The sequence below is a fragment of the Triturus cristatus genome, chromosome 10 (assembly GCF_964204655.1).
Source record: "Triturus cristatus chromosome 10, aTriCri1.1, whole genome shotgun sequence".
Classification (NCBI taxonomy): domain Eukaryota; kingdom Metazoa; phylum Chordata; class Amphibia; order Caudata; family Salamandridae; genus Triturus; species Triturus cristatus.
In genome coordinates, this window is record NC_140593.1 from 616,344,299 (window position 1) to 616,364,124 (window position 19,826).

The 19,826-nt window shown below is 46.4% G+C and overlaps 1 protein-coding gene across 1 annotated transcript in view; it reads left to right on the plus strand.

Annotated features, from left to right (window-relative positions):
- The window catches only part of WFIKKN1 (WAP, follistatin/kazal, immunoglobulin, kunitz and netrin domain containing 1), a 38,035-nt gene extending 18,892 nt beyond the window's left edge, over positions 1-19,143 (plus strand). Inside the window, exon 2 of the mRNA XM_085632144.1 lies at positions 16,694-19,143. Within this exon, the coding sequence (XP_085488270.1) occupies positions 16,694-18,184 (1,491 nt within the window). The 3' untranslated portion in view covers positions 18,185-19,143. The remainder of the gene's footprint in view (positions 1-16,693) is intronic.
- Positions 19,144-19,826: the final 683 nt, after the last annotated feature.

Genomic DNA, 19,826 nt, shown 5'->3' on the forward strand with positions numbered 1-19,826 from the left:
GGAGTGCTGAGCAGGGGATCAGGCAGAAGATGGCATCCACGACATGTGGAAGCAACTCCGTCAGTCTGGCAGTGCGACCCTTTCGACACAGGCATTTTGCGGTTGGAGTCGGTCCTGGCTGTGGTGGCGTGTGCCTCCTGCGGTGATGCGACGTCCAGGCCGGTCAGGACTCGATTTGATGTGTGAGTCCTTGTGGGCCACAGTTGAGGCCAGAGGCTGCGGACAGCGCAGGGCCACAGACACATGGCGTTGATGACCCCAAGGCCATCGCTTCAGAGGCCATCCAATATCTCAGAAGAATGTGTCCCGGACCTGACCAGCACAGAGTTAGTGGCTCCGGATGCACTGCAGCCGGCACAGGCACCCAGCCACGGGACGGTGACTTGCGGTGCAGTCAGATGGGCCATGCGACCTGAGCGGGTCCTCATCAATGTCCAAGGTGTATTTTGCAGAGTGTTGTGGGGGACAGTGGAAGGTGTCTCCAGGGCATGATGCAGAGGGTGGAAGCTGTCCGGAAGCAGCAAATGAAGGAGTGGAATGCCACAGCATCGTTTTTGCCACAAAGTCAGTATCATCGACATGATGGCGACGACAACCCCAAGTCCATGGACTCATTCGCCACCAAAGTCCAACCAGAACGTTTCCATGGGTCTCGGGGAATAGACATAGTGGCACCGGGGCTGAAAGGGGATGCAGTCTGCATTGAGGCCTGTACAATGACATCAAGTCAGCCATAAATAAAGCAAGGCTGAATTCAAACTTGTGTGTGACCTATTCGACTGCAGTGTAGGCCGGGGGCAGCGGTCAGCAGGGGCGCACAGCCACGAGTCGTTGTCTTGCGATGCACAGAGTTAGTGACACCAGGGCAGTTGTCGGTAGTGTTCGATCACCTCCGTAACGATGATCCTTTTTTTCCTCCTGCCTGAACTGCGTCTTCCTCTTACGCCTCTCCTTGCATGCAATGATTCTTACTCTGCCTTTGAAACATCGATGTTCAGTTCCAATTCTGTGGCCTACTCGAGCACAGCGTAGGCCAGGAACAGTAGTCCGTGTGGGCCCACAGCCACGTGTCATTGGGATGCTATGCACATGGTTGCTGCAACCTGATCGAAGGGAGTACAGTGAAGTAGAATCTTCATTATTGTGCTTACACGGACAATGTATGATCAAGACTCAGTTCCAAATGTGTGACCTACTTATCCGTAGTGTAGGCCGAAGGCAGTGGTCAGCAGGGGACAACAGACACATGTTGTAAGAATGCCATGCACAGAGTTGGTGGCACCACATCGAAGGGAGTACACTGACAATAAATCTGCAATGAACATATGTACTCTGCCATTGTGTAATCAAGACTCAGTTCCAAATGTGTGACCTACTTGACTGTGGTGTAGGCCGGAGGCGGCAGTAGAGTACGTCAACGAGAAAGGACTAAAGCGGGCCTGTGTTGTGGAGGCCGTGATGGTCTGTGGAGACTGCAAAGGTCACGGGGCTCTGGCTTGGAGCTTGCGCTGGCACGTGGTGGGCCCTCCTCGACACATGCTGGTATTGGCAGGTGATCAGTGTGGCCTGGCTGGGCAGGGGTGAGCCTGACGGGTTCGCGGTCCAGCGGGCCGGGGTACGGCAGGCACACAGGATCGCAGGCAACTCCGCTCACGAGGATGGCATCAGCCTCGTGGCGGGGTGGGAGGCGCTGCCCTGGCAGAGACGTCAGGCTTTCCGGAAGAGGACCTCGCCCAGGGCTACGTGATTTTTATTCACACCCCTATGCTGGCCTGGCATACGCCGTGCCATCCCACTCCGCTCACGCTTATGGGGGGGACGTAACAGGCAACATTTCCGCGAACTTCCCCACTGGCTGGGGTGACATGGTTGTGTCCACTGTCCACTACACTCTATACACCAGAGGTGTATATCGTCATGGATATGGGTGTGTTCTGCATACTGCGATCTGTCCAGTACATCTCCGCCACTCTTGGCATTCTGTACTTTCCAAATCATGGTTCTCCTTCATCCTTCACACATGCCTGGTTGCCACCTCTCTCCACATTCGGCTATTGTGTGGCTGAGGTGCCATGACGTTGATAGCTCATGTTCATGGCTTGCCCAGGCTACCATTGTAAGTTGTTCTGTCGTGTCTGGTGGGTGGGCATGTGGTTTTGCATGTTGGTTGTGATTTTGTGATGTGTGCATTGCCAGAGTTGTGAGTTGCATGGTTGTGGAGTTGAGGTGAGTGGGGTGTTCATTTGGAACTTGCCAAGGGGCTGTGCATTTCCCTTGGTGCCATCCTGGGAACGCTGGTTGATGATGGTCTGTCGGAGGATGAAGGATTCATGCACACAGGCTGGATATTTGGAGGCAACATTGGTGGAGGTTCCACGGTGTTCAGATGTTGCCTGCATATTGATGAGAGACATGTGCTTTCTGTTGTGGTGATTGTGTGCTGTGTCACAAGGGGGCACAGGTAGGACATGTGTGCTGTGGATTGCCCCCAACCCATGCGTGCATCCAGCTGTGGTGTATGGTCCTTGCTTGGACTCCAGCGGATCCTGCGCATTGTGGTGGACATATAGGGACTAGGGTACCAGGCTGATGGTGATATCCAGGACAGGTGTGAGGGCCTCGAATGTGGCTGGCTGTGAGACTCCTCTAACTCTCGCTGGTGTTGGTTGGGGGGTACCAGGGGCCAACAGGTGCAGCACAGCCAGCAGCTTTGTGTGGGGTGGGATGTTGGTTGTCCGCGTGTTGGTGCCGTCGGCCTGTTGGGCGATGATGGTCAGGATGCGTAGGATGGTTGTCCTTTTGATCCTGTAGTGGTCAATGACATTGTCAGGTGTTGGGTCTGTGAGGCTGGTGCGTTTCCTGGGGGTCCGCTGCCTTTGTCTGTGTTGCCTCTGTGGTGGTCCGTGGGGGGGTTCTGGGTGGGGGTTGTGGTCCTGGGGTGGTGGCGGTGGGTGTTGTGGCCCTCTTGGGTGTCCGGGCCGCATGATCAGTGGCTCCATGGCATCTGTTGCCCTTCCGATGTAGCTCTGGGCTGGGCTCCCTTTTTGTGGTGCAGGCTGTCGTCCGACTTTGCACCATGGCTGAGCAGGTATTAGTTTACGGCTGCTAACGCGCCTTATCACCTGTTTTGTTTTCTAATCGCCGATCTGGCTGGTCGTTGAGAATGTTGAGGTGTGGTGTTGTCGCGGCTTTTCGCACTGGAACGCCTACTCTGCATTTCATTAGCGATAGTTGCGGAGGTCATCTGTGGCGATGATTTTTACGGCTGCTATCGCGGGTATACTGGTACTGTGGGCTGTTAACACCAGCTTGTGATTGGGGCGATAAATTTATCGCAACTTTGGCTGCGATAAAGTGCCGTTAACTCAGCGATAGATCCTTGTGAATATGCCCCATTGTTTTCTGTATTTATCTGTAAAAATTTGAAAAAAATGAAAACTGGAAGCAACAAAAGCATTAAAACCCATTCATAATTAGCAGGACAGAATAGTTGCAACTATTCAAACAATTGCTCCTCAAACCACGATCATTCAATAAAAATGCTAAAAGACAAGTTCCTCAGCATGGTACATTTATCAGAATTCAGTTAATGATAAGTAATAGCCATGAAGGCAGTTTTCAAAGTTGCTAAACACATAATTACAATGAATTAGACTAATAGCTAACAGAATTTGATAGACTGAATCTGCCTTTGATAATCTCTTAATTGCAAAGTCAAGAAATCCATGCTTAATCCCCAAGAATCCACAAATGTTACTCCCCACTATATTCCAATACTGATCAAAGATTCATTAAGAGACATCGATGCAGATGATATAAACTCGGGTAGACACTCCTGAACTACTAAACTTGCGGCATCCAGGCTTCAGATTCTGCAAGATGTCTCCCTATTTTGCACCTATATGGTACAATAAGATGTAATAACAATAAATGTGGAAAACAAAGGCTGAGATTTACTAAGGTTTGCAGTGGCGCGTGTGTGGTGAAGCACAATTTTGTGTTGTGTCCGCAAGCTGATATAATGGGAAGTAAATCGATGCAATGCTTTGCGTTGTATTGTGTCAGAAGAGTGCCCGTGCAAAAGCATAGTAAACAACCCATAAAGTTATTGCAATTCTTCGGGCACAGCAGAGGCAGCGCCTCCATGAGGGGGGAGGAGCGTTGCGACTCCGCTGAGACTGAACGAAACATGAAAAATAAAATAGCGATAAACATTTATTACCATTTTATTTTTCATGCTGGCACCAGCCGAGTCTGAGGGCGGGCAACAGGGAGGAACAGTGTGCACTTCAGTTTAAAGTGTGTATGTCACCAGTAGCGGCTTCTACCGGACCTGGTGGTGGGCAAAAAAGGAAAACTAAACAAACAAAAAAAAACTTTACCTGAAACGACTGCCGCCTCTCCTTTGTCTTCTGTCCCTCCAACATCTTCCTGCACTCCTGGCCAGCAGCAGAAAGCACCCGCTCTACCAGCCTCCCCATAGCCAATCACAACGCTGTGATGCAGCGTTGTGCTTGGTCCGAGCGCCGTGGATTGGATTGGTGCTCAGATGGAAACTGGGAGGGTTTGCTGTTCCTCACCAGGCTGTGTAATGCCGTCTGGTGGGGGACAAGCAAAGTGCGCCGGACTGCTTGGGGCAGCCCGAGAGGGCCGACCAAGCACTCCTGCGCACTTCAGGAGTGAAAATCACTCCTCACCCGCCAGCCCCGCCCGACAGCCACTGAAGTATATAGGAAAAATGAAATGATAATAACAATAGTAATCATTTTATTTTTCCTTTTTTTCAGTGGGGCGACACACGTCCGCCTAAGTGGAGGAGCTGCCACTGTGTGTCAATTTGACTGGCTATCGCACATGCGCACTTTAAACACTCCAACACGAGCTGTCTTGGATAGCTGGGTGGAGAGCAAGCACATGCCCCAGTGCTTGAAGGAGCATCGAACCAGTGCGCTCCGACCAATCCTGGTGCTGGATACCTGCTGCCTGAGCAGCATGAGAGTAGTGCCAGGATTGGTAGCGGAGAAGTTGGATGAGGCTCAGGGGAGCCTGTGCTTTTGCCACCAACTGCTGAGAAGTAGAAGAGGACCACAGAGCCTGAGGCAGTAGGTAGGTAAATATATATTGTTTTTATTTTATGTAGATTTAACTCATTGACAGACACTGTGAGAAACTCGCAGTGCCTTCAACTTTAACTCTAGAGCTCTCAATCGTGGACCGTCATAAATACTCTTTAAAACGGACAACGACTGAGAGCTTTGGCGTTGGGTGTAAGGGCACTAGTGGGATTTCTTTTTTTTCAGACCCTGTCAGTGGGTTAACAATTTGCACCACCAGTCAGTACCTTGCAAGGTTTTAACTATTTCAACGTTTTAGCCTGCAACTAGGCTTAGTTTGGGCTTTTTGAAACACGTTTCTTTTTATACCTAGAATAGATTACCCAACATCAGTAGAAACAATGACTAAGTCATATTGTAGACTTTATTTCGGTTAGCCATATTCCATGCTATCCAGTAAAGTTCCATATGAACCATATTCTCTTCGACTAGACGAACATTCTAGATTGAATTCGACTGCTCTGATTTTAAATGCTTTGAATTAACAGGGAAGCTCTGCTTGCCACTTCCTGTTACAGTGAAGGACATGATAGAGTTATGACACTACCTCTTGGGTGGCACAATGACATTGCGGCACCTTAATTATGCAATCTAATCACCACATCTGTTTATTTAGGATTTGTTCCCTGCCTTTTCCCTCAAGGGAGGGCATTTTGAGTGTTAATTGCTATTTATTTGGGGCTATACAAAATGCACTGAGCACCGGACTGGGAAAAATATCCACGTGGCTGCTGTACAGCACTGCTGAGATTAAGAAACAAGCATTTACAATGCAATGGTGTCGGCATTGTTAAAGTTAGAGCTATTGGCATGGCTCATGACATTATTTTTGTTTATGTTTTTTTCCTTAAAACATTTAAAGAAACAGCATTGTTATTTACAATGTCAATAGCTTAATCACTCAAATGTGAGACCTATTGCATTTGCACCCACACAGAGCCACCCACCCACACACACACACAGAGTCACCCACCCACAGAGCCACCCACCCACAGAGCCACCCATAGAGCCACCCACCCACAGAGCCACCCACACAGCCAGCCAGTGCACTCTAGGGCAGTGCTTAATTTGTATAAAAAAAAAGTGCCAGGGCTCTTGAAAGAAGGCCATTGCAACTTGCACCACACATTGTCCCTGACATGCTGCTAAAGATCGTAACAACACAACTACTAACCATCACACTCCTACAAATGAGACAATTCGGACTATTTCAGGCCCCCGAAGCTATAAGAATGGCTTAGGTGGCAGGTCATAGTAATTCTTAATGTATATTGCATTAATAAATGACTGTTGTTGTGTTCATGTCTATATAAGCCAGTCAGTGCAACCTTGTGCCGAACACCAGAAACCACTGGCTCAAATTAGGCACTGCTCTAGGGAGAATTAGAACATTCGGATATTCCACATTCTTAAGACCTAAAGATTTAAATGGGTATCACCCACATACTGGAGCACTGAGATTTTCTTTAACGAACAAGCCTCCCACAAAATTGAATACATGGGGACAGATTTACAAGCCCCTTGCGCAACTTTTGCGTCACTTTTCCCATATTAAAAGTGACGCAAAAGAGGCGCAAGGGTCTTGTCTGCCCCGAGTTTTTTTGTTGCACTCCAGCACTGAGGTGTCCAAATCTTGTATCTACAGGTGCTAATGTTACCAAGCGCACTGGTGCTTTTTATATCCAAAAGGGTGAAGGGCTTAGTCACCAAACAGAGATCCAATCTCGCAGGCCTGCATTTAAATGTAGGTCTCCGCAGCAAGCGTATTAGCTCACTGAGCTACCATACCAGGTTTCAGAAGCCTCGCAGCCGGTGTGTCATTTATCCCAAAAATCGCGTCTGCAATAATTGGCAGGTGGTTCCTCGCTTAGAAGGTCACACGTCGTGAATTGTTTTCTGTACGCGAGGAATGTTCACATCCAAGGCGTTTTTTTGCCTTTTGGAGGCAAGAGAGCTGCGAAGCCACCGCTGCGAGAAAGTACCAAGGGGCGTTCGCATTTCACGGCAATTACCCCTCACCTCTCCCAAGGGCACCGCAGTCCCGACCGCAGACCGGGAGGGGGCTGCTTGGCAGTCCCCCTGCTCCTCTGACGGCATTTTTCATCGCTCTCTGAAGTGTGAGTGCTGTGGAGAAGTGCTGTATAAATGCGAGGCTGGGACGAGGGTGACTCACTCCTGAGAGAGCGCCGAGGCGGCGGTGGGTGTGTGGAGAACGCGGACCAGCTGCGGCGCTGGTTTTATGCGAGTGCGGGGGAGGCTGTGGTGGGGTGCGGGGGATGAAGCACTCCAAGGCTCCAAAGTGACGAGGCGTACAGAGAGCTGCGACTGACTCCGGCCTGAAAGCAGCTTGGCAGTTGGGACGGATCCGGGCCCAGAGGACCGTCCGATGAAGACCCCACCAAGATGCACGGAGGTGGAGATGGCGTGCGGGGACCAGGGGGGAAGCAGCAGGTGGACCCGAGAGGCACCCCGGGCCCGCCCCCCCACCTCCTTGGAGCCCACGGGCGAGTCTGGTCCACTGCAGGCCTCATACGTGGGACCCCTGGCCACGTGGTGAGAGCGGCTGGCCGGCTCGCATACGCCGGGACTGCAACGGCTAGAGAAGCAGCCAGCCCTAACAGGACTGAAGGTCGGGATCGCTCAGAGCCCAGGAGGCGCCCCGGTTGAGGCACGTCTGGACACGCAGAGGGGAATACAGCCGGCAGAGCAGCAGAACACAGAGGAAGAAGCAGAAGGAGGTACCTGAAGGCCGGTCCTGGCGGGAAGGAAGCCCAGGGCTTATCAGAGCCGGGAGTGTCTTGCTCATGCTGCCTGCATGCGCCAGTAGGCTCTCTGATTGGTTGACAAGGTCCACCAATCACAGTGCTTATTTGGTAGTTGCCAACCAATCAGAGAGCCGACTGGCGCGTGTAGGCAGCGTGAGCAAGACATGCCGTAGACTCGCTGTCTTATGGGCGTGTGAAAAAAAAGAGAAAGAATCGAAAAAACACGCCCACGAATCCGAAAGAGACGGGGCTTGTTTGGAGAGACAAAGCTATTCGCCAATGGCTGACCAGCATTTAAGAGGCCAGCCAATGGAGAAGAGGAGAGAAGAGGGGCGGGTTGAAGCCCCACTTCTCAAAGTCATTAAATCTTGCGTGCGAGACTGCGCAAGCGCAGCCTTCGCTAGCCGAGACCTAAAAAAGCGCATTGGTGCTGCTGTATAACAAGACTGAAAAAACATTGACAAAGCCAATAGCTCCCATGTAGGCTAGATCGGTTAGCTTTGCCAATATATGTTTATAGTAGTGTGCGCTATTATATATTATATGGTCTCGGAGTGCTACACATTTATGAATTGCAGACTATGTTTGTTTTTATAAGGTATCGTTCTTTAGCAAAAGCACATGCCAGTGAGGGCCTAGTTTTCTTTCTTGTTGTGGTCATATATTGGTAGCTTGTATCTGATTGAGTCCCTGTATGCCACTTTATTACAATAGTTTAGTTTTTGGAGGGTGGTATCTCTTCGTGGAGAAGTGTGGCTCAATGAGTGGAGAAGTGTGGCTCAATGATTAGAGTGGCAGACCCTGATGCAGAGGTCTAGCCCGGGACCAGGGTTCAATTCCCTGCCTCGGCGGGTCTTGGGCTCAAAAATTCCACGGACCTGATAATTCTCGCCTTGGTGCCTATTCCAATCATGGAGTCCCACTCTGCAACTCTGGGCAATAGCTTGCTTAATCTCCACAACGGCCCTCACAACGCTAAGGATGCCTGGCCTCCACCTTGGGGGTGCCCAGGAGTGGACGCCTCACAGGGAAAGCCAGGATGGGTTCCACAGTGGTATTCGTACAAGCGCCTTGAGACCCTTGCGGGTGAGTAGTGCGCTATACAAGTATCAATTTACAATACATGTTTTTCACAGACCATTTCCTTTCACTCTATGAGTCGCGATCATAAATTTGAATAGATACAGCACTTTAGGTAACATGGCATTATATGTGAATAGTGTATAAACATGTATAATATTGAAAAGAGCGTGTAGCAGAGTGGGAATTAAAATTAAGTGAGTATGGAAAGTATTGGAGCAATGGTTAAGGTGGTTCCGTAGCATCGTAATTGAAAGGCTTTTAATATTTTGTGTTGGCGACAGTGTTAGCATCCAATCAACCGTAGTTTCTAGGGCAGGGGTCTCCAACCTTTTCGGTATCAAGAGCCATTTATTATCAATGAAAATTATCCCGAGCTAACAATGGGGCATATGCATCAACATTAGCATTTGCGATTCCTTATTAGCGAAAAATAAGGAATCGCTAATAAGGAATAGCAAAAGGCTATGCATGTAGGAATCGCTATTCAAATAGCGATTCCTTAACATTCCTTATTACCGAATCGGTAATACCGAATCGGTAATAAGGAATACCTACCCATTCATTCCTATGGGCTTGGAGGCCCATAGGAATGAATGTAAAGCCATTCTGTATTAGCGATTCGGTATTACCGAATCGCTAATAGCTGGAGCACTTTCAAGGGTGCCAGGGTGTCAAAAGGACACCCTGTTGCACCCCTGAAAATGATATGTGCACATATGTTGCACACACACATGCTCTAAGGGCATGTGTGTGCGCAACATGAAACTTTGAAAAATGCACAAAAGTGCATTTTTCAAAGTTTTTGCAAATTACCATGCAGTTCATCTTCATGGTAATTTGCTCCCCTTATTAGCGAAATCGCTAATTTTTTAACTTTGATGCATTGCATTTAAGGAATCTCACTTTGGGATTCCTTAAATGCAATCGCTATTTAAGGAATCGGTATTTAAGGAATCCCTATTTAAAGAATCGCTATTTAAGGATTCCTTAAATACCGATTTCTGCTTTTGGGTTGATGCATTGGGATTGGGTATTTTTTACTTAATACCGGGAGCTAATAAGGAATCGGTATTTTACCGACTGGATTTTGGCTTGATGCATAAGGGTGAATATTCTTAGTGTTGTAACAGTGACAGCCTCAGACAAGATTACATTAGTGGCCACCATGTGCAAGACTGCAAACAGTGATCACCTCAGTTCATTAAGCATGCTTGCCAGCAGTAAGGCAAAATGGCTTTGTTAATGTTAAATTCCTCTATACATAACAGCCAATGCTGCATTGCCCCCAGCACAAAGGTAATAATATTAGTAATAAGTCTTCCCAGTGCCTCCTGATTTATCACTGAAATGTCAGCTATAAATAGATTTTGAAGACAGCCATTTTTCTACAATCATGAGCTATTGACATCTGAAAATACACTTGTTTGTGTCTTGAATTTTCGTGTACATATATTCAGTGACGTAGCAAGGTCAGGTGGTACCCGGGCGGAAAATGTCTTGTCACCCCCGGCTTGACAAAATGGCAAAAATATGTGTTTAAAACACATATTTGTGCCATGTTATCACTCCCCTCAGTGATGACACCCAGGGCGGTCCACACCCACTGCACCCCCCTTCCTACGCCCCTGCATATATTAATTCAACTAAGCAGAGTCTTCTAATTAAGTAGGTTGTGCTGCACACAGGATAGCTACTTGCAGGTAGCTGGAGAGCTACAAGTAGCTCACAAGCTCCTTCCTCCTTGGAGAAGCCTGGTCTAGGTGATCTCAAGCCATGAGTTGAGAGCCATGAGTCCTCACCCAACTCATAGATAACTAGTCGCAGTGCCTTCACTTTACCCCAGGGATCAGTCACTGCAATACTCCATTTTGTGCTCTCACAATTTTCAGGTAGATTTGTAGATTAACTCACAGAAAAAAATTGTGCAGAGTTATATATACAAAGTTTCGCGAATTAATGTCGTAATCTGTGCAGATGCTAATAAGGCCATGCTTGTAGGATGCCACAGTACAAAGACTATTCAATAATGTTTTTACGTCAATGGCTACCTCAGGGTAAGTCGTATAGCATGTGCACTTTTTTTTGCTATTTTTGTATTTATTGCGTATTAAAAAAATCATGCAACATCGCCCACAACAACTTTTTTATTATGGTAGATTGATGCTTTTCTTTGCGCAGGTTTCACCAAAACCTTTACCCATATATTGTCATTTGCTCCATGGATCAGATCTCACTTTTCCATGTAGACCTTCCATTGGCTTCATTTGTTCTCTATAGATCAGCACTTAGGGGCATATCATCAAGGGCCTTATCTCTGCTTTTTTGGCTTTAAAAGCCAGAAAAGCGGAGATAATGTTTTCGCCCTATTAACAAGAGGGTGCGAACATGCATAATCGCATGTTAGCACCCTTTTTCACTACGCCTCCCTTTGCATCGCTAATGAGATGCAAAGTGGGCGTTCCTTCCCAAAATAACTGGAGAAATGTCGCTGACCGACATTTTTCCAATTATCAATGGGCACGCTAACAAGCATAGCGATAAGAAAAGTAGCGCTAACCGCGGTTATCGCTACTCTACTTACGCCTGCTTTTAGTTTGGCTTAGCCATGATATCCAATGGAAGGTGGATAGGATGGCTGAGTCTGCCCTGCCCTATCAACAACGTAGCACCAAATGTTGTGCGATTATCGCTGGAATCCCAGCGATAATTGCACATTTGGCAGCTAACTCGGTTATTTTTATCGCTCTGGAGATAAGCGTCGCTGATAGCGCGCTATCTCCGTGAAAAAAACAAGCGATAGCCCCGGCGATAATTATCCTAGCGCTAAGTGCGCTTAGCGATAATTATCGCCGGTTGTTGATGATATGCCCCTTACATTTTCCCTATAGCTTTACACCACTAGTAAGCGCTCTTGGTTTCACCAAAAGCCTTTGAAATCTTCTGTGCACTAATGTGTGATGGCATAAAGTTGTTTTGCAATCTTTGGAGATGGCCATGGAAACTTTGTAACTTGTAAAATTGTTTGATTTGCCACATACGTCTGAAAATCGTAACTTTTTGTACACATTATGCAGCCTGTGTCCTTAATCTTTATGAATGAGACATTTGTCCCAGAAAACATTCATGTTCGCCTGTTCAATTCCACTGTGTGTAGAAGTCAGAAAAAGAAGCAAACATGCTCTGAGAAGTTATTCATGCGTCTGCCACTCTATATACAAATTTACTCCAAAAGGTAAATTTGCTTGGAAAAATAATATATACGTTTTAGCTTGGCTGATTTCCGTCAGCGTAACAATTATGTTGCACTAAGTAAATATTATTAATTAGAATATTGGAATGTTGAGATCTCCATTGAAGACAATGAATGTCTCTGCGCTTATGATGGCTAGTGTAAACCTTATGTGCCAATATTCCCATGTTTGTCTTTATGTTTATCACTTTTTAATTTCTACGCGGAATGTTCTAATAGCCTTATAGCCCTTCTGCCTTGGGCTATACAGGTTGTTAAGTTAAAGGCCCTCTCCCTCGTTATAGGCTTTCATCTGCACCTTGGGCCAATAACTCTGGTTCAGGGCCTTTAACAACTGGCATAGCCCTCGGCAGCAGGCTATAAGAAAATCTGATTTAAGACAGGAACATCTGTAGACTCTGTGAGGTGTGAAACTTTGAACAGCTACATTTTGCAAGTGAAAAAACTTCAAACACCACTAATCTTTTAGTATACTTGTGATGACAATCATTCTGGAGGATAGGGAAGGTCAGGGCATGCTCTTGAGGGGTAAATGGTGGGGGAGGGGTGACGAATCTCAAGGAATTTTCAAAAGAAAGAACTGCTATGTGAAACAAGCATTGGCAAAGCCTATGCAAGAGCTATTGCATTTGACAGTGTGTTTTATTGGAATGTAGTGGATTGGAGTATATAGGATCGGAGAGTAGTGGATTGGAGTGGTGTGTATTGGAGTGGATTAGAGTCAAGTGGAATAAAGTGGATTAGAGTGAATTAAAGTGGAGTAGATTAGAATGGCGTTGATTAGAGTGGAGTGGGTTAGAGTGGAGTAGATTGGAGTGGATTAGAGTTGAGTGGTGTGGATTGGAGTGGATTAGAGTCAAGTGGATTAGAGTCAAGTGGAATAAAGTGGATTAGAGGGAATTAAAGTGGAATAGATTAGAATGGAGTTGATTCGAGTGGAGTGGAGTAGTTTGGAGTGGATTAGAGTTGAGTGGATTAGAGTAGAGTGGACTTGAGTGAATTGGAATGGAGTTGTTTATAGAGAGGATTGGAGTGGATTAGAATGGCATGGATTAGAGTGAAGTGGATTAGAGAGGATTAAAGCGGAGTAGATTAGAGTGGAGTGGATTCCATTGGAGTGGATTGGAGTGGAGTGCATTAGAGTGAAGTCGATTGGAGTGGATTATAATAGAGTGGAGTAGGATGCAGTAGGTTAGAGTGGAGTGGACTAGAGTGGATTGGGGTGGAGTAGATTGGAGTGGAGATGATTAGAGTGGAATGTTATAGAGTGGATTTGAGTGGCGTGGATTAGATGAAGTGGATTACAGTGGATGAGAATGGAGTGGATTAGAGTAGAGTTGATTAGAGAGGAGTGTATTAGAGCGGAATGGAGCGGAGCGGAATACAGTTGTATTACAGTGGAGTGGATTGGAGTGAGTGAATTAGAGTGAAGTGGATTGGAGTGGATTAGAATGCGGTGGGTTGAAATGGATTAAATTAGAGTGGATTGGAAAGGATTAATTGAAGTGGATTAGAGTGGAGGGGACTGGAGTGAATTAGAGTGGATTGGGGTGGACTAGAGTGGAGAGAATTACAGTGGAGTAGATTTGAGGTGATTAGAGTGGAGTGGATTGAAGGGAATTGAGTTGGATTAGAGTGGAGTTGACTAGAGTGGAGTGGATTGAAATAGATTAGAGTGGATTGGAGTAAATTATGGTGCATTGAGTGGGCTAGAGTTGAGTGGATTGGAGATGAGTAGAGTGGATAAAAGTAAAATGGAGTATAGTGGATTAGAGTGGATTGGAATGGATTAGAGTAGTGTGAACTGGAGTGGATTTGAGTGGAGGGGGCTGGAGTGGATTAGATAGGAGTGGGTTAGATTGGAGTGGATTAAAGTAGAATGGATTAAAGCATAGTGGATTACAGTGGAGTCGATTAGAGTGGAGTGGAATGGAAAGGAGTGGAGCAGAGTGGATTAGAGTGCAGTGGATTGAATTGGGTTAGAGGGGAGTGGATTAGAGTGGAATAGATTGGAGTAGATTAGATTGAAGTGGATTAGAGTAGAGTGGAATAGAATGGAGTGAATCGGAGTGGATTAGAGTGCATTGTGATGGATTAGAGTGGAATGGATTAAACTTGAGTGGATTGGAGGGGATTGGAGTGGAGTGGATCGGAATGCATTAAAGTGAATTGGAGTGGAGTATAGTGGAGTAGATTACAGTGGATTACCGTGGAATGGAGTGGATTAGAGGGGAGTGGAGTTGACCGGAGTGAATTGGAGTGGAGTAGAGTGGAGTGGCACGAAGAAAAGGGCAAAACAAATTGCGGGTCACTCGGGACCTCCGCTATGCCTTCCCAAGAATGAAGAGTCGGTCAGAGAGAGGAGAATACAAACCATACATTTATTAGTAATAGCCAGGCCTTTAAGTGGGCTGGGTCTCACTGGGTCTGAGCACTGGCAGTTTTTTTAAGGGGGTCTCGAAACGGGTATCTATCGGGCTCTGTTTTGTGCCCTGGCAGTCCGTTTTTTTCCCCCGGACTGCAGTGACAGCAGACACATCGATGTGCGCGTGGTGAGCGTTGTAGAGGAAGGGAAATCCTTTAAAGAGAGTCATTTTCTCTTTGGATTTCCCTTCTCTTTTTGAAACTCAGGAGCAGCAACATTGTCGTGGTGTCACCAGGGCCTTAAGTGTAAGTTTTTTTCAAAATTATATACAAGCCATAGTTGCTGCTTATTTATCGTATGCAACTAGCAACCATTGACAAAGCCAATAGTCCTGACTTGCAGGTATGATGTGACCTATTGTATCATATATCTGGACGCAATGACAGGAACAGCAAAATACAGATCGGGCGGCACACTGTGCTAAACACAGATTTTTAGCTTACGTGTTTTTAAACCACGCCCCTAATTACATTGACCACTTTGAGAGAACCCCCAGTTTTTTCATCCCACTTAAAGCCCTGGTAATAGCGCTGCAACGGAGCCCAGTCTGACCTGTCTCCTGGGAGGACAGCAGAGGAACTGACTCCCCAGAACTAAGGGCTAACAATTATACTAAATTCATACCTTCAAGGGTCCACCCAGGCTGGAAATTTCCAGTTCAGGCCAGGATGAACAAAGGAGGCACACAAGGATGAGTCATATTACAGTGTCGGGTACGGGCTATCTTGACCCCAAGGACACTCAGCCGGGGCCTAGCATTCTAAGATGTGGGAACGAACATATCCAACAGTAAAGGTATGCAAAACAGATAATACATTTGATTAGAGCAGCAGGATTTCAGCCTTGAGTTTGCATGCAGAGAGGGAGGGGGCAGGAAGAGCGGCTCCGCTGAGGAAAGCACCATGAGACAGAAAGCTCGATCTTCAGTTCTGACAGATAATGGCACGAATAAAAATGGCACCATCAATGCTAACATAAGAAAGTATACGGTTTACATGTGCAAGGGTAAAACATTTCAAGCCTAAACAACTCAGCAATGAAATTTCAAATCTAACAAAATGCACACACAAGAAGTCGTTCTCGCACAGTTGCTGTACAGTACAAAGCTCCCTAAACTCTTCCAACAAAAGCGCACGCTAACAAATATCAGTGTGGCCTTGTGTAATCTAATTTGTGCTCATGTAACGTGCTCCAATAACGTCCGGTCGAGTTCCTGCTATATACAACTTTAAAAAAAAAAAGAAGAAAAGGACCAATCACAGCACAAGCAGTGGGCGGACACTAATTAAGAGAAATCAATTTGTACTTCATCCATGCGCCACACAAAGAATGGCAATGATGCGGGAATTGGTGCCTGGTTCGAGCTGCCGAATTAGATGGCAGTTAAGCAAATTTATATTCATGCCAATGAATGGTAAGTAATGCACTGGCTTCAAGCCGTTTTTGTGAACAATGGTGTCTAGCAAGCAAAAGCTCACGCAAATTCGACCCTAAAAAAGAAGCATAACACATGAATTCAGAAGAAATCTTTCACCATCGACGTACCAGAAAGACTTGCCAGAACGTCAGGGGTACTTTATTTTAACCTGGCATGAACAGCTAGAAGCAGACAAGTAATGATCTTGGTCCATGTGCCTGGACCTGCATCTGCTAAGGTTGCCATGTCTCTGGAGCTTCAAGCATTTCTCTTACAAATACAATAGAATGCCAGAAGTGAAGACGTGCCACAAGCATTGGCTTGCATTTACTGATCGATTGTGATTGTTACCATCACTATGATTTCACTGTTGATCCATGTTTTGTGTAGTACTGCTTTCGTCAGGATAGCTTGACTCCATTTTTTCATCAAGTCGTCTTTTACCTTATCTTTTACAACCACCATTAAACCTTAAAGAACTCACACAAAATGTGCTTGTTGGATCACAAAGTCAGTGAAAATTGTGCTATTTGAAAACAAACCATACATTTAGTACATTTAGTGGCATTTGGCACCTGTGAAATCACCAGAACTCTTATAAGCAATACTCAAATTGACTCTTCTTTTCTCTTTCCCTAGGATTGTGAAGGTTTTGAGAAGTGTTGCACCAACGTCTGTGGACTGCAGAGCTGTGTTGCAGCTCGCTACACTGATGGTAGCTTCTCTTCCTTGGACCCATCACGAGGGGCCTCCTGTGAGAGCTTTGTATGCACCCAGCAAGGGTCGGACTGTGACATGTGGGATGGCCAGCCCATCTGCAAGTGCCGGGACCGCTGCGAGAAGGAGCCGAGCTTCACGTGTGCCTCTGATGGCCTCACCTACTATAACAAATGCTACATGGACGCGGAAGCCTGCATACGGGGTATCAGCCTGAGTGTGGTGGCCTGCAAATTTATCTTTTCCTGGCCCAGTACAAGCCCGGGGCCCCTGGACACCACAATGCAGCCAACACCTTTGTTACCCCGGGAGGTGCCAGTCCCACCAGCCCTCTACCACAATCCACAGCACCAGTCTGTTTACACAGGGGGCACAGTAAGTTTTCAGTGTGATGTGAGTGGCCGTCCCCGGCCAGACATAACTTGGGAGAAGCAAAGTGACCATCAAGAAAACTTCATCATGAGGCCAGACCAGCTGTACGGCAATGTAGTAGTGACCAACATCGGTCAGCTGGTCATCTACAATGCGCAGCAGGAAGATGCTGGGATCTACACCTGTACGGCCAGAAACTCAGCCGGGCTCCTGCGGGCTGACTTTCCTCTGTCGGTTATCAAACGAGAACATTTAAGGGAGAGCCAGTCACTAAGAACCAGTCAGTTCCCGATAGCCGAGTGCCAGAAGGATCCCGACCGACGTGACTGCCAAAACCAGCATGTTCGCTGGTTCTTCGACTCTCAGAAAGGGACATGTTCCACTTTCAGGTACGGTGGCTGCAATGGGAATAGGAACCACTTTGAGACCTATGAAGAGTGCCGAATGTCTTGCATGAACGACGCTATCAATATCTGTGCACTTCCAGTGGTGCAGGGTCCATGTAAGAACTGGGAGCCACGCTGGACATACAACCACTTAATGAGGCAGTGTCACTCCTTTATCTATGGGGGGTGCGAGGGCAACGATAACAGTTTTGAAAGCCGAGAGGCATGTGAGGACATGTGCCCTTTCCCCCGGTCACTACAATGTAAAGTTTGCAAGCTCCGGAGCAAAATGGCCCTCAGTTTCTGCCGCAGCGACTTTGCCATTGTTGGGAGACTAATGGAAATAATTGAGGACCAGGATACAGGCATTGCCCGCTTTGCTTTAGAAGATGTGCTAAAGGATGATAACATGGGACTCGAGTTCTTCAATATCAAATACCTGGAAGTGACTCTGACGGACATGGACTGGAACTGCCCATGCCCCAACATGACACCTGAGGATGGCCCGCTGATCATCATGGGGGAGGTCCTTGAGGGCATGGCTGTTCTAGATCCCACCAGTTATGTACGGACAGCCAACGAGAAACGCCTCAAAAAAATCCGGGAACTGGTGGAGAAGAAAACCTGTGAGCTGCTCAACAGGTTCCAAGACTAGATAGACACAATTGTCCCTCTTTGATGACAGATGGGACTCATTACCTCTAGCTTACTTGTACAGTGCCTCGTGCACTGGAAATCAGTGTCTCTGCCACTGAACTTAAAAATTGACTGATACAACTCAGTCATTCTAGACTATTGTCCATCATAACAGTCCCATTGACTTCTGTGTACTCTCCTGCATGGCAAAGTCCAATAGATGGATAACAATGTTGTTTCTTTCTATGAAGAGCTCCACAACAGATTTTAGTTGTTTACCATCATGGCAAGTCGTAATGTCATCTATTGACATAAGTTAGGTCTCTCTCATAGCCAATCAAAATGGCCTCCAAAGACTTCAGTTTTCTCTCCCTTGTAACAAGCTGGGGGGGGCAATGTGAACTTCTGTGAACCTCTCTCTTGGACCTCGCTCTATCCCCCTGATTGAACAGTTTCAGTTGTTACCACAGACTTAAGTGGACTATCACTTACTGTATCATCAGTAACCCCCCCCCCCCACCACAGACATCAGTCTAATATCATTAAATGTAGTCAGTGGCCATGATGAACCACGGTGAAGTCACATTTGTTGCAGCCTGAATATCTCCTATAGCCTTGAGTTGAGTCTTCGATGCAGCAGTTTTAGTGACTCCCAAAGATGTCAGTAGACTGCATTAGTGCTCATTTAATCCCTTTAATAAACCTTGGGACCACCTCCTTCATTTCACTCTTAAGGTGTTGTATTTTAAAATATTGCCAACAGAAACATTGTGTTCAAAATGTAGAGGACCAAAATATCAAAAACATCAATGCATACAGGTAAGACCAGATGTACTATTCTTAACTCCACATCTACATTCCTTGAGTTTATATACATATATATTCACTGAAAACATTCAAGGTTACAGGGATGTTATAGTTAGGAAATAGAATTAAAAAATCATAGAAATTTACTGAAAAAAAGAAAGGTTACAGGGATGTTATAGTTAGGCTCAGATTGCACTCATACAAAACCAGTGAAATTCAGCATTTATTGTTACCTGATCTAACTATAATGTATGCCGCCTCAATGCACTGCTAATGACCTCACATATTACATCACTCAGGATATGGTCAGTGACATCACTGATGACATCACTGATGACATCATCTAGTAATTGTGAGTGTTTTCTAAATGTTTATGAGTTTTAAACATATATAATGAGGGAGATTTTAAAAAGAGGAGATTTTAAACAGTAGACAGATAAAATGAAGCCCTTTTGGGCTTAAAAACATTGGGAATCGCCTGCATGAAACTGGTCTGTATGGTTGTGCTGCCACTGCCACGTCCTTCGGCCCTCTGTGATTTGTGATATTGCCACAGCCTCTCTTGCTTTTCCTGCATGGTTGGTTTGTTGCCCCTGCCCCCCTTCCCCTGCCCTCCATGGTACATTGTGCTTCTACTGCCCCTCCCACCTGCTCAGCATGGTCAACTTGTTGCCTCTGCACCCTCCTCCCTACCCTCAATTATCCGAGTTCATGCCCCTGACCTCTGCCTGCAAACAGTATTCTAATGAACAAATAAATTGCTAACATTCTATATTTATTACAAAAGTGAGTGTGGCACGCCTGACGTCATCTTAATGTCATCAAAATTCTAATATCTAAAGCATTTCCTTTAG